At 38.3% G+C, this 12,639-nt stretch overlaps 1 protein-coding gene across 1 annotated transcript in view; it reads right to left on the bottom strand.

Moving 5' to 3' along the window:
* Nucleotides 1-12,639, bottom strand: part of LOC144432548 (uncharacterized) — a 39,916-nt gene that overhangs the window by 10,733 nt on the left and 16,544 nt on the right. The window contains exons 9-11 of the mRNA XM_078120785.1: nt 12,258-12,521; nt 8,081-10,988; nt 7,474-7,578 (exon numbers count right to left, since the gene is read on the bottom strand). Coding sequence (XP_077976911.1) covers nt 7,474-7,578; nt 8,081-10,988; nt 12,258-12,521 — 3,277 coding nt within the window. The remainder of the gene's footprint in view (nt 1-7,473; nt 7,579-8,080; nt 10,989-12,257; nt 12,522-12,639) is intronic.

Below are 12,639 nucleotides of genomic sequence, written 5' to 3'. Positions count from 1 at the left end.
TATCACACACTACACAGTGGCTTTATTTGTCAAAACTATCACACACTACACAGTGGTTGTATTTGTTAAAACTATCATACACTACACAGTGGTTGTATTTGTCAAAACTACCACACACTACACAGTGGTTGTATTTGTCAAAACTATCACACGCTACACAGTGGTTGTATTTGTCAAAACTACCACACGCTACACAGTGGCTTTATTTGTCAAAACTACCACACACTACACAGTGGTTGTATTTGTCAAAACTACCACACACTACACAGTGGTTGTATTTGTCAAAACTACCACACGGTACACAGTGGTTGTATTTGTCAAAACTATCACACACTACACAGTGGCTTTGTCAAAACTACCACACACTACACAGTGGTTGTATTTGTTAAAACTACCACACACTACACAGTGGTTGTATTTGTCAAAACTACCACACGCTACACAGTGGTTGTATTTGTCAAAACTACCACACACTACACAGTGGTTGTATTTGTCAAAACTACCACACACTACACCGGTTTTATTTGTTAAAACTACCACACACTACACAGTGGTTGTATATGTCAAAACTACCACACGCTACACAGTGGTTGTATTTGTTAAAACTACCACATGCTACACCGGTTGTATTTGTTAAAACTACCACACACTACACAGTGGTTGTATTTGTCAAAACTATCACACGCTAGACAGTGGTTGCATTTGTCAAAACTACCACACACTACACAGTGGTTGTATTTGTCAAAACTAACGCACGCTACACCGGTTGTATTTGTTAAAACTATCACACACTACACAGTGGTTGTATTTGTTAAAACTATCACACACTACACAGTGGTTGTATTTGTCAAAACTATCATACACTACACAGTGGTTGTATTTGTCAAAACTACCACACACTACACAGTGGTTATATTTGTCAAAACTACCACACACTACACAGTGGTTATATTTGTCAAAACTATCACACACTACACAGTGGTTGTATTTGTCAAAACTATCACACACTACACAGTGGTTATATTTGTCAAAACTACCACACACTACACAGTGGTTGTATTTGTCAAAACTACCACACACTACACAGTGGTTATATTGTTCAAAACTACCACACACTACACAGTGGTTGTATTTGTCAAAACTATCACACACTACACAGTGGTTGTATTTGTTAAAACTACCACACACTACACAGTGGTTGTATTTGTTAAAACTATCATACACTACACAGTGGTTGTATTTGTTAAAACTATCACACACTACACAGTGGTTGTATTTGTCAAAACTATCACACACTACACAGTGGTTGTATTTGTCAAAACTATCACACACTACACAGTGGTTGCATGTATTTGTCAAAACTATCACACACTACACAGTGGTTGTATTTGTTAAAACTACCACACACTACACAGTGGTTGTATTTGTCAAAACTACCACACACTACACAGTGGTTGTATTTGTCAAAACTACCACACACTACACAGTGGTTGTATTTGTCAAAACTATCACACTACACAGTGGTTGTATTTGTCAAAACTATCACACACTACACAGTGGTTGCATGTATTTGTCAAAACGATCACACACTACACAGTGGTTGTATTTGTTAAAACTACCACACACTACACAGTGGTTGTATTTGTTAAAACTACCACACACTACACAGTGGTTGTATTTGTCAAAACTACCACACACTACACAGTGGTTGTATTTGTCAAAACTATCACACACTACACAGTGGTTGTATTTGTCAAAACTATCACACACTACACAGTGGTTGTATTTGTCAAAACTACCACACACTACACAGTGGTTGTATTTGTCAAAACTATCACACACTACACAGTGGTTTTATTTGTTAAAACTACCACACACTACACAGTGGTTGTATTTGTCAAAACTACCACACACTACACAGTGGTTGTATTTGTTAAAACTACCACACACTACACAGTGGTTGTATTTGTCAAAACTACCACACACTACACAGTGGCTGTATTTGTCAAAACTACCACACACTACACAGTGGTTGTATTTGTCAAAACTATCACACACTACACAGTGGTTGTATTTGTCAAAACTACCACACGCTACACAGTGGTTGTATTTGTCAAAACTACCACACACTACACAGTGGTTGTATTTGTCAAAACTACCACACGCTACACCGGTTGTATTTGTTAAAACTACCACACACTACACAGTGGTTGTATTTGTCAAAACTACCACACACTACACAGTGGTTGTATTTGTCAAAACTACCACACGCTACACAGTGGTTATATTTGTCAAAACTACCACATGCTACACCGGTTGTATTTGTTAAAACTACCACACACTACACAGTGGTTGTATTTGTCAAAACTACCACATACTACACAGTGGTTGTATTGTTCAAAACTACCACACACTACACAGTGGTTGTATTTGTCAAAACTATCACACACTACACAGTGGTTGTATTTGTCAAAACTACCACACGCTACACCGGTTGTATTTGTTAAAACTACCATACACTACACAATGGTTGTATTTGTCAAAACTATCACACACTACACAGTGGCTTTATTTGTCAAAACTATCACACACTACACAGTGGTTGTATTTGTTAAAACTATCATACACTACACAGTGGTTGTATTTGTCAAAACTACCACACACTACACAGTGGTTGTATTTGTCAAAACTATCACACGCTACACAGTGGTTGTATTTGTCAAAACTACCACACGCTACACAGTGGCTTTATTTGTCAAAACTACCACACACTACACAGTGGTTGTATTTGTCAAAACTACCACACACTACACAGTGGTTGTATTTGTCAAAACTACCACACGGTACACAGTGGTTGTATTTGTCAAAACTATCACACACTACACAGTGGCTTTGTCAAAACTACCACACACTACACAGTGGTTGTATTTGTTAAAACTACCACACACTACACAGTGGTTGTATTTGTCAAAACTACCACACGCTACACAGTGGTTGTATTTGTCAAAACTACCACACACTACACAGTGGTTGTATTTGTCAAAACTACCACACACTACACCGGTTTTATTTGTTAAAACTACCACACACTACACAGTGGTTGTATATGTCAAAACTACCACACGCTACACAGTGGTTGTATTTGTTAAAACTACCACATGCTACACCGGTTGTATTTGTTAAAACTACCACACACTACACAGTGGTTGTATTTGTCAAAACTATCACACGCTAGACAGTGGTTGCATTTGTCAAAACTACCACACACTACACAGTGGTTGTATTTGTCAAAACTAACGCACGCTACACCGGTTGTATTTGTTAAAACTACCACACACTACACAGTGGTTGTATTTGTCAAAACTACCACACACTACACAGTGGTTGTATTTGTCAAAACTACCACACACTACACAGTGGTTGTATTTGTCAAAACTACCACACGCTACACAGTGGTTGTATTTGTCAAAACTACCACACGCTACACCGGTTGTATTTGTTAAAACTACCACACACTACACAGTGGTTGTATTTGTCAAAACTACCACACACTACACAGTGGTTGTATTTGTCAAAACTACCACACGCTACACAGTGGTTATATTTGTCAAAACTACCACATGCTACACCGGTTGTATTTGTTAAAACTACCACACACTACACAGTGGTTGTATTTGTCAAAACTACCACATACTACACAGTGGTTGTATTGTTCAAAACTACCACACACTACACAGTGGTTGTATTTGTCAAAACTATCACACACTACACAGTGGTTGTATTTGTCAAAACTACCACACGCTACACCGGTTGTATTTGTTAAAACTACCATACACTACACAATGGTTGTATTTGTCAAAACTATCACACACTACACAGTGGCTTTATTTGTCAAAACTATCACACACTACACAGTGGTTGTATTTGTTAAAACTATCATACACTACACAGTGGTTGTATTTGTCAAAACTACCACACACTACACAGTGGTTGTATTTGTCAAAACTATCACACGCTACACAGTGGTTGTATTTGTCAAAACTACCACACGCTACACAGTGGCTTTATTTGTCAAAACTACCACACACTACACAGTGGTTGTATTTGTCAAAACTACCACACACTACACAGTGGTTGTATTTGTCAAAACTACCACACGGTACACAGTGGTTGTATTTGTCAAAACTATCACACACTACACAGTGGCTTTGTCAAAACTACCACACACTACACAGTGGTTGTATTTGTTAAAACTACCACACACTACACAGTGGTTGTATATGTCAAAACTACCACACGCTACACAGTGGTTGTATTTGTTAAAACTACCACATGCTACACCGGTTGTATTTGTTAAAACTACCACACACTACACAGTGGTTGTATTTGTCAAAACTATCACACGCTAGACAGTGGTTGCATTTGTCAAAACTACCACACACTACACAGTGGTTGTATTTGTCAAAACTAACGCACGCTACACCGGTTGTATTTGTTAAAACTACCACACACTACACAGTGGTTGTATTTGTCAAAACTATCACACACTACACAGTGGTTGTATTTGTCAAAACTACCACACGCTACACCGGTTGTATTTGTTAAAACTACCATACACTACACAATGGTTGTATTTGTCAAAACTATCACACACTACACAGTGGCTTTATTTGTCAAAACTATCACACACTACACAGTGGTTGTATTTGTTAAAACTATCATACACTACACAGTGGTTGTATTTGTCAAAACTACCACACACTACACAGTGGTTGTATTTGTCAAAACTATCACACGCTACACAGTGGTTGTATTTGTCAAAACTACCACACGCTACACAGTGGCTTTATTTGTCAAAACTACCACACACTACACAGTGGTTGTATTTGTCAAAACTACCACACACTACACAGTGGTTGTATTTGTCAAAACTACCACACGGTACACAGTGGTTGTATTTGTCAAAACTATCACACACTACACAGTGGCTTTGTCAAAACTACCACACACTACACAGTGGTTGTATTTGTTAAAACTACCACACACTACACAGTGGTTGTATTTGTCAAAACTACCACACGCTACACAGTGGTTGTATTTGTCAAAACTACCACACACTACACAGTGGTTGTATTTGTCAAAACTACCACACACTACACCGGTTTTATTTGTTAAAACTACCACACACTACACAGTGGTTGTATATGTCAAAACTACCACACGCTACACAGTGGTTGTATTTGTTAAAACTACCACATGCTACACCGGTTGTATTTGTTAAAACTACCACACACTACACAGTGGTTGTATTTGTCAAAACTATCACACGCTAGACAGTGGTTGCATTTGTCAAAACTACCACACACTACACAGTGGTTGTATTTGTCAAAACTAACGCACGCTACACCGGTTGTATTTGTTAAAACTACCACACACTACACAGTGGTTGTATTTGTCAAAACTACCACACACTACACAGTGGTTGTATTTGTCAAAACTACCACACACTACACAGTGGTTGTATTTGTCAAAACTACCACACGCTACACAGTGGTTGTATTTGTCAAAACTACCACACGCTACACCGGTTGTATTTGTTAAAACTACCACACACTACACAGTGGTTGTATTTGTCAAAACTACCACACACTACACAGTGGTTGTATTTGTCAAAACTACCACACGCTACACAGTGGTTATATTTGTCAAAACTACCACATGCTACACCGGTTGTATTTGTTAAAACTACCACACACTACACAGTGGTTGTATTTGTCAAAACTACCACATACTACACAGTGGTTGTATTGTTCAAAACTACCACACACTACACAGTGGTTGTATTTGTCAAAACTATCACACACTACACAGTGGTTGTATTTGTCAAAACTACCACACGCTACACCGGTTGTATTTGTTAAAACTACCATACACTACACAATGGTTGTATTTGTCAAAACTATCACACACTACACAGTGGCTTTATTTGTCAAAACTATCACACACTACACAGTGGTTGTATTTGTTAAAACTATCATACACTACACAGTGGTTGTATTTGTCAAAACTACCACACACTACACAGTGGTTGTATTTGTCAAAACTATCACACGCTACACAGTGGTTGTATTTGTCAAAACTACCACACGCTACACAGTGGCTTTATTTGTCAAAACTACCACACACTACACAGTGGTTGTATTTGTCAAAACTACCACACACTACACAGTGGTTGTATTTGTCAAAACTACCACACGGTACACAGTGGTTGTATTTGTCAAAACTATCACACACTACACAGTGGCTTTGTCAAAACTACCACACACTACACAGTGGTTGTATTTGTTAAAACTACCACACACTACACAGTGGTTGTATTTGTCAAAACTACCACACGCTACACAGTGGTTGTATTTGTCAAAACTACCACACACTACACAGTGGTTGTATTTGTCAAAACTACCACACGCTACACCGGTTTTATTTGTTAAAACTACCACACACTACACAGTGGTTGTATATGTCAAAACTACCACACGCTACACAGTGGTTGTATTTGTTAAAACTACCACATGCTACACCGGTTGTATTTGTTAAAACTACCACACACTACACAGTGGTTGTATTTGTCAAAACTATCACACGCTAGACAGTGGTTGCATTTGTCAAAACTACCACACACTACACAGTGGTTGTATTTGTCAAAACTAACGCACGCTACACCGGTTGTATTTGTTAAAACTACCACACACTACACAGTGGTTGTATTTGTCAAAACTACCACACACTACACAGTGGTTGTATTTGTTAAAACTATCACATGCTACACCGGTTGTATTTGTTAAAACTACCACACACTACACAGTGGTTGTATTTGTCAAAACTACCACACGCTACACAGTGGTTGTATTTGTTAAAACTATCACATGCTACACAGTGGTTGTATTTGTTAAAACTATCACACACTACACAGTGGTTGTATTTGTTAAAACTATCACACACTACACAGTGGTTGTATTTGTTAAAACTATCACACGCTACACAGTGGTTGTATTTGTCAAAACTACCACACACTACACAGTGGTTGTATTTGTCAAAACTATCACACACTACACATCCCAGTGGTTGTATTTGTCAAAACTACCACACGCTACACAGGGGTTGTATTTGTCAAAACTACCATGGTTGTGGACACAGTACAATGAATGTAACAGATTGGACTACCACCATAATGTTGGTTTCAAATGTAGAATTTTGGGATGAACTAAAATGGACCAAAATATCTACCTCAAATATCTGCAGCATGCAAGTGGAAAAAATGAGACGGAATGAACAATGGAGAGAGAGAAATGGTTAAGTTGCTGATTATAAGTTATATACTTGTTTTAAACATGTGGAAAACTGGCAAACTGCATAACAGATAACCACTGAGCTTTAATGTAGAAAAATAACGACTGAACTGATATAACTTACATGCATGTGGCTTTGCATAATTGTTGTCCATCAGCACTGGTGGGTCATTCTCAGTCATGCTTTCCTGTTGAGAAGCTTCACCTAGTTCATTTTCATTCAACACAACTGTAAATAAGAATTGATATATGAAATAAGTATAAGTAGATGTCAACAGAAGAAACAGACACAAAAAAATCATTTATTTTAGGCTAACTAGAGTTTCCAATCCATTAAAACTGTGAGAACACAACAAATTCGTTCAAGAAATTTTGGTGGGAAGGTTTTTACTCCTGAAAGTGTTAATTTTGAAGGTTAAAGTCATGCATGCAATGCCACCTGGGAATCCCAAATATAACATTAATTTCCAGTGATGAGATTGAGATTTTTAAATCCCTACACTGAGTTCGCCAAATATAGTTTCTGTGTACAGAAACAAAGCAACACAAAAAAATCTAAAACAATTATTGCAACTGACTTGTATTACTCATGAAGCCCACTACAGCAGCAAAATCAACATTGTGTGTGTGTGTGTGTGTGTCTGAAGTAAACAGTCTAAGTACATATTTAGTAAATTTTAAAGGTTAATTAAACATGTCCAGTAACTGCAATGAAATCAACATCAGCTTACCATCTGTTCCTATTTCATCTAGTGTTTTTCCTTTAAATATGTTCTGATCTCCTTGTTCCAGTGACAGAAGGAGTCTGCTGATTTTACACACCTGTAGCGTTGCTTGAGGTAGGCGGTAGTATTCTCTATGGACACCTATACGATGTCCAAGAAAGCCAGCAAGAATTTCCAATTCAGTGTCATTTAGATTAAGGAATTGTGAGATTGTGGCCACATGTTTTCGAAGATTAGTTGAGGTCAATCTCTCTGGACTTCTGGCACCACAACTAAATGCATAAAGTCGAAGACAATGACTTCCTCTGTGACACTCGAGGGAATCGTACTGCCTTGCAAACAGATATGGGTTGTTTGGGTGTACACCTGCTTCAGACCTTGTTTGACAAAGCAGGTCAACACAGGTTTTAATCTCAGGAGTTAACAAAACTGGCACATTTCGACCTCTTTTCCCTGGAATTTCTATCCTGGTGAAATGATTCAATAGTTTCCTCTCTAGTGGAGACAGACTTGCAGTTATTTCCTCATCTTCACCAGCTGACTGATTTTTGTTCTTTACATATGTGGTCAATAGCATCCGTGAGACCTCCCCTTCACGACGTCTGTTGAACAAGATCACTTGTGCCAGGGTTGCCTTGCACAACGACGACCATGATCCCTCAACCAAGGTTTTCTCTCTCAGATTTTTGGCAGTGTTTTGCATAATGTCCTGTAACCGATTCGTGAGTTTCACAATATCTTCTGTCAATGGTAACAGTTTAGTGTTGTTTGCTCTCCTTGCTTGAAGGGTATGTCCAGCATGGCTCGAGACTTTGTTTTCCCACTCAAGCCGATAGAGATCCATGAATCTGGTGGCCCTGTCTTCATCTGATTTGGACTCACTTTGGATTGAATGACTTATAACAATCTGGGCACAATCTTTAAGGTAATATCCAACTTTTAACCCAAGGGAGGGTGTGGTATATGTTGCTGCCTCTTCGTCATAACCAGCCATAGATCGTACTGCTTGTACAACTGTTTGAAACTTTGCTGGATGTATGCAGTCATCCAACTGCAAAATACTGCTATCTATCTGCCGCATCTTGATTAATAGTCGGCCTAATGTTCTGATTCGTTCAGACACAAATGTCTTGTTCTTCTTCAGATGAGCATTTCGTTCATATGTCCTTGTAGCAAAATCCATAATCAACCGGTCATTTCTGGCAACCAAAGTGACATCATCTTGTCTCATGTTGGGCAAAACATTTTCAAGCATTAGTTTACTTGCACTGTCTGCTACAGGAAGTAAGTATGATGCTGCTTTCTGGAACCTTTTTCTCCCTACCATTTCATTGGTCTTTTCTTTGGCAAACTCACAGTTTTGCCAGTGTTTTCCTATCACTTTTTTTGAATAATATCCAAGACATGCTTTACAAGGTAAGTAGTCTGTGCCGTTTTTTTTAGAGTTTTGGGATGGTCTTTTGAATGGCACCACTTCCCCTCTTCCAGATTTTGCCACTTGGTAGTTATGGTGAAAGTTACCTTTATATTTGAGTTTTCTCAACATTTTCACACGCTCAAAGGAATCACAAGGAAAACTCAGAGCATGGGCCACATCAGTTTCCTTAGAATGTATGCGTGTAAAGTGGCGATAAAGATTTCCCATTTCCTTATGGCAGTACACGCAAAAGTGCTTTCTGTCCCATATTCTCTTTCCTGACATTGTTTTAGCTTTGGCATGCTTTACTGTCAATGCACTGCGAGTCCCTTCGTTTTTCCTTTTTACACTTGGTGTGAATAATTCTCCTTGCAATGATTCTGAACGGTCACTCTGCATATTTCCTTCTGATGTAGATGGATGATAATCTGGGTCACCGACACTGTCACCATCCAACTTACTGCAAACTTGATCAATTATATTCTTTAAGGCTGGTGTGGACATCTGATCTTGCAGTGATTCTGAAGAGTCACTCACTATGTCTTCTGAATCTGATTGAGGTGGATGATAATCTGGGTCATTGACACTGTCATCACCATCATGGTCACTGAAGATGTGATCACCATCACTGTAGATATCATTGGCTACAATAACGCTAGGATACAGGCTATTGTGAACAGTACCAGTGTCACCATCACTGCTCAATATCACTGAATTCACCAGGTTTGTGTCACCATCGCTGCTCAATATCACTGAATTCACCAGGTTTTCATCACAATTAGTGGCATCATCATAGGGATGAACTACCCCCACAGACAGGCACTTTAGTATCTCCATAGCATTTTCATTCTTATTTGAATCCATGGTTACACATTCTGTATCAGCTGGCACTATACCAGTGACTTCGTTGCTACAGGTAGTCACCATTTCCCTCAACTGTGATTCAATTTCTGAGCTGTTTGATTGTGGTAGTGGATGAACTGGATCTTCTATATTCAGTCTGTCTTTTTGAAACACAGAAGAGACTGCTTCAGTAATGGTACCATGGTTTGTCTTCCTAGAATTATGGGGGATAACTGATGTGCTCTGTATATAGGTATCCATTTCCACAGTGACAGCATTTTCCCTCTCATTTGAATCCATGGTTACACATTCTGGATCAGCTAGCTCATCTGTAAGCTCTTTTCCAGAGAAAGTCACTGTCATATTTTTGCCACAGAACTGGGCTTCTCCCACTGGTGATCCACTCTTTGACGAGTCACAGAATGATGAAAGTAGAGAATTGTCAGGATTTGATGAACTGCTTTCAGGAGGAGAATATGTTAATTCTTCTGAACAGACAGCATCTTCAGTAATATCAAGACGTTCCTTAACAGTATTGGACATTTCTAAGGCAGCCAAGGCATCATTTTTCCTGTCTTCATTACATTCTGTTATAATACCAGTGGTACAACTAGCTGTGTCAAGGCCTGAATCACCCACTACATCACAAGTGTTCTGAAAAAGATTCAAAGTCAATGAAGAATTATCTTTTTAAGCTACAGCACTGTCTGTAAAGGGTCACTCATCAAGTAAACCATTGGAATTGCACACACACACAAATATTTGTTTCCATTTCCTTGTGCATGGTAACAGGACAACTGCCCCCATACCACTGCCCCCGAATGAAAAAAACTTCTAAATACATTTAGAAATATGTGACAGCAAGCATTACAGATTAACCGAGTTTGTCATTCATAAAAGTCACAGTCAACAACTTACCGCCGCAATTTGCGTACATTATACCATAGACAAAGGATTGTCTATGATTATACTCACTACATTCACATGTTTTACTCTATTGTCATCTGTGATACTTGTTATGACAATTATAAAAGTCGGCATGATGCTTTAACTTACTGCCGTAATTCACATACTTTATACTCACATTAACACGTTCTACTCTATTGTCTGTGATTATTGTTACGACAATTATAAAAGCCGGCATGATGATTTAACTTACCGCCATAATTCACATACTTTTTTAGTTTTTCACACCTAAATGATATATATTGCTTGCCAGTCACCAACATGGTCAGAGTGTTCTGCATCGTCTTGTCAGTCATTATTGAGTTTGTTCAAAGCGAGAGAAGAAAAACCAAGTTGATTTATGATGACTATGTCTAAGTGAAACAGAATGATACGACAAACTCGGTTAATCTATAATACTTGCTGTCACATTTTTCTATATGCATTGAAGTGTTTTTTTCATAGGGGCAATTGTCTGGGGGCAGTTGTGCAATTGTCCTAGAATCCTCGCACACAGTACTTACCCCCCCCCCCCCCCCATCAAAACGTACAATGCACACAAGTCATGTAATTAGTGCCAAGATGGCAAGGTGATGCCATGTTTCAGAAAAATGATATTTTAAGAACTTTTCTGATTTTCCATTCATAGTACCAACCTAATTTGCAGTGAATATCAAATGCCTTACAAAAAACTTTTACACACAACCCATTCAGACAGATCTGATAAACATCACATGACTACTCTTTCAAGCATTAACATATAAACACTTTGAAACTTATATCTGACCAAGATTCAGATCATACTTAAGTCACGTCCTAGATGCCCTTTAAATACCCTAAATATAGAAAAGCTTATAACAGGCTTCACTAAAACCAGTTCAGTGCAAATTATTTTCCCCTAGGCAAATCATTTCAAATAAACTATCCATTTGATTTGATTTGAAAAGACATGAAAATGCTAAAATTTCTGTGACTCACCACTGTTGCTGTGTGTTCATATAATGATTGAATATGAAGGAAGTTTTGAAGGCACTCTCCACTCAGAGGTCTTTCTTTTGGGTCAGCAGCAAGCATTTTATCAATCAATACCTTGAACTCTGGAAATGCACAAACACGTTCAATGTTGTAGCAGCCTTTTATGATGTTTTCTCTGAGGCCATTTAAATCTTCACTATAAGGGGAAGTCGACTGGAAAGGGTGATGTCCTCTGGTCATAATGTAGTACAACACACAGCCAGCAACCTGACAGAGATGTGAACTTAATTAGCTTGATTTAAGTAATAATCATACCATTTTATGCTGAGAACTAAAAATACTCTTGTTTGAAGATATACTTACTCAACTAGAAGAAGAAAATGTA

Source organism: Glandiceps talaboti, chromosome 3 (assembly GCF_964340395.1).
Source record: "Glandiceps talaboti chromosome 3, keGlaTala1.1, whole genome shotgun sequence".
Taxonomy (NCBI): domain Eukaryota; kingdom Metazoa; phylum Hemichordata; class Enteropneusta; family Spengelidae; genus Glandiceps; species Glandiceps talaboti.
Note: the sequence above shows the minus strand (reverse complement) of the source record. Positions and strands in the feature narration are given on the sequence as shown.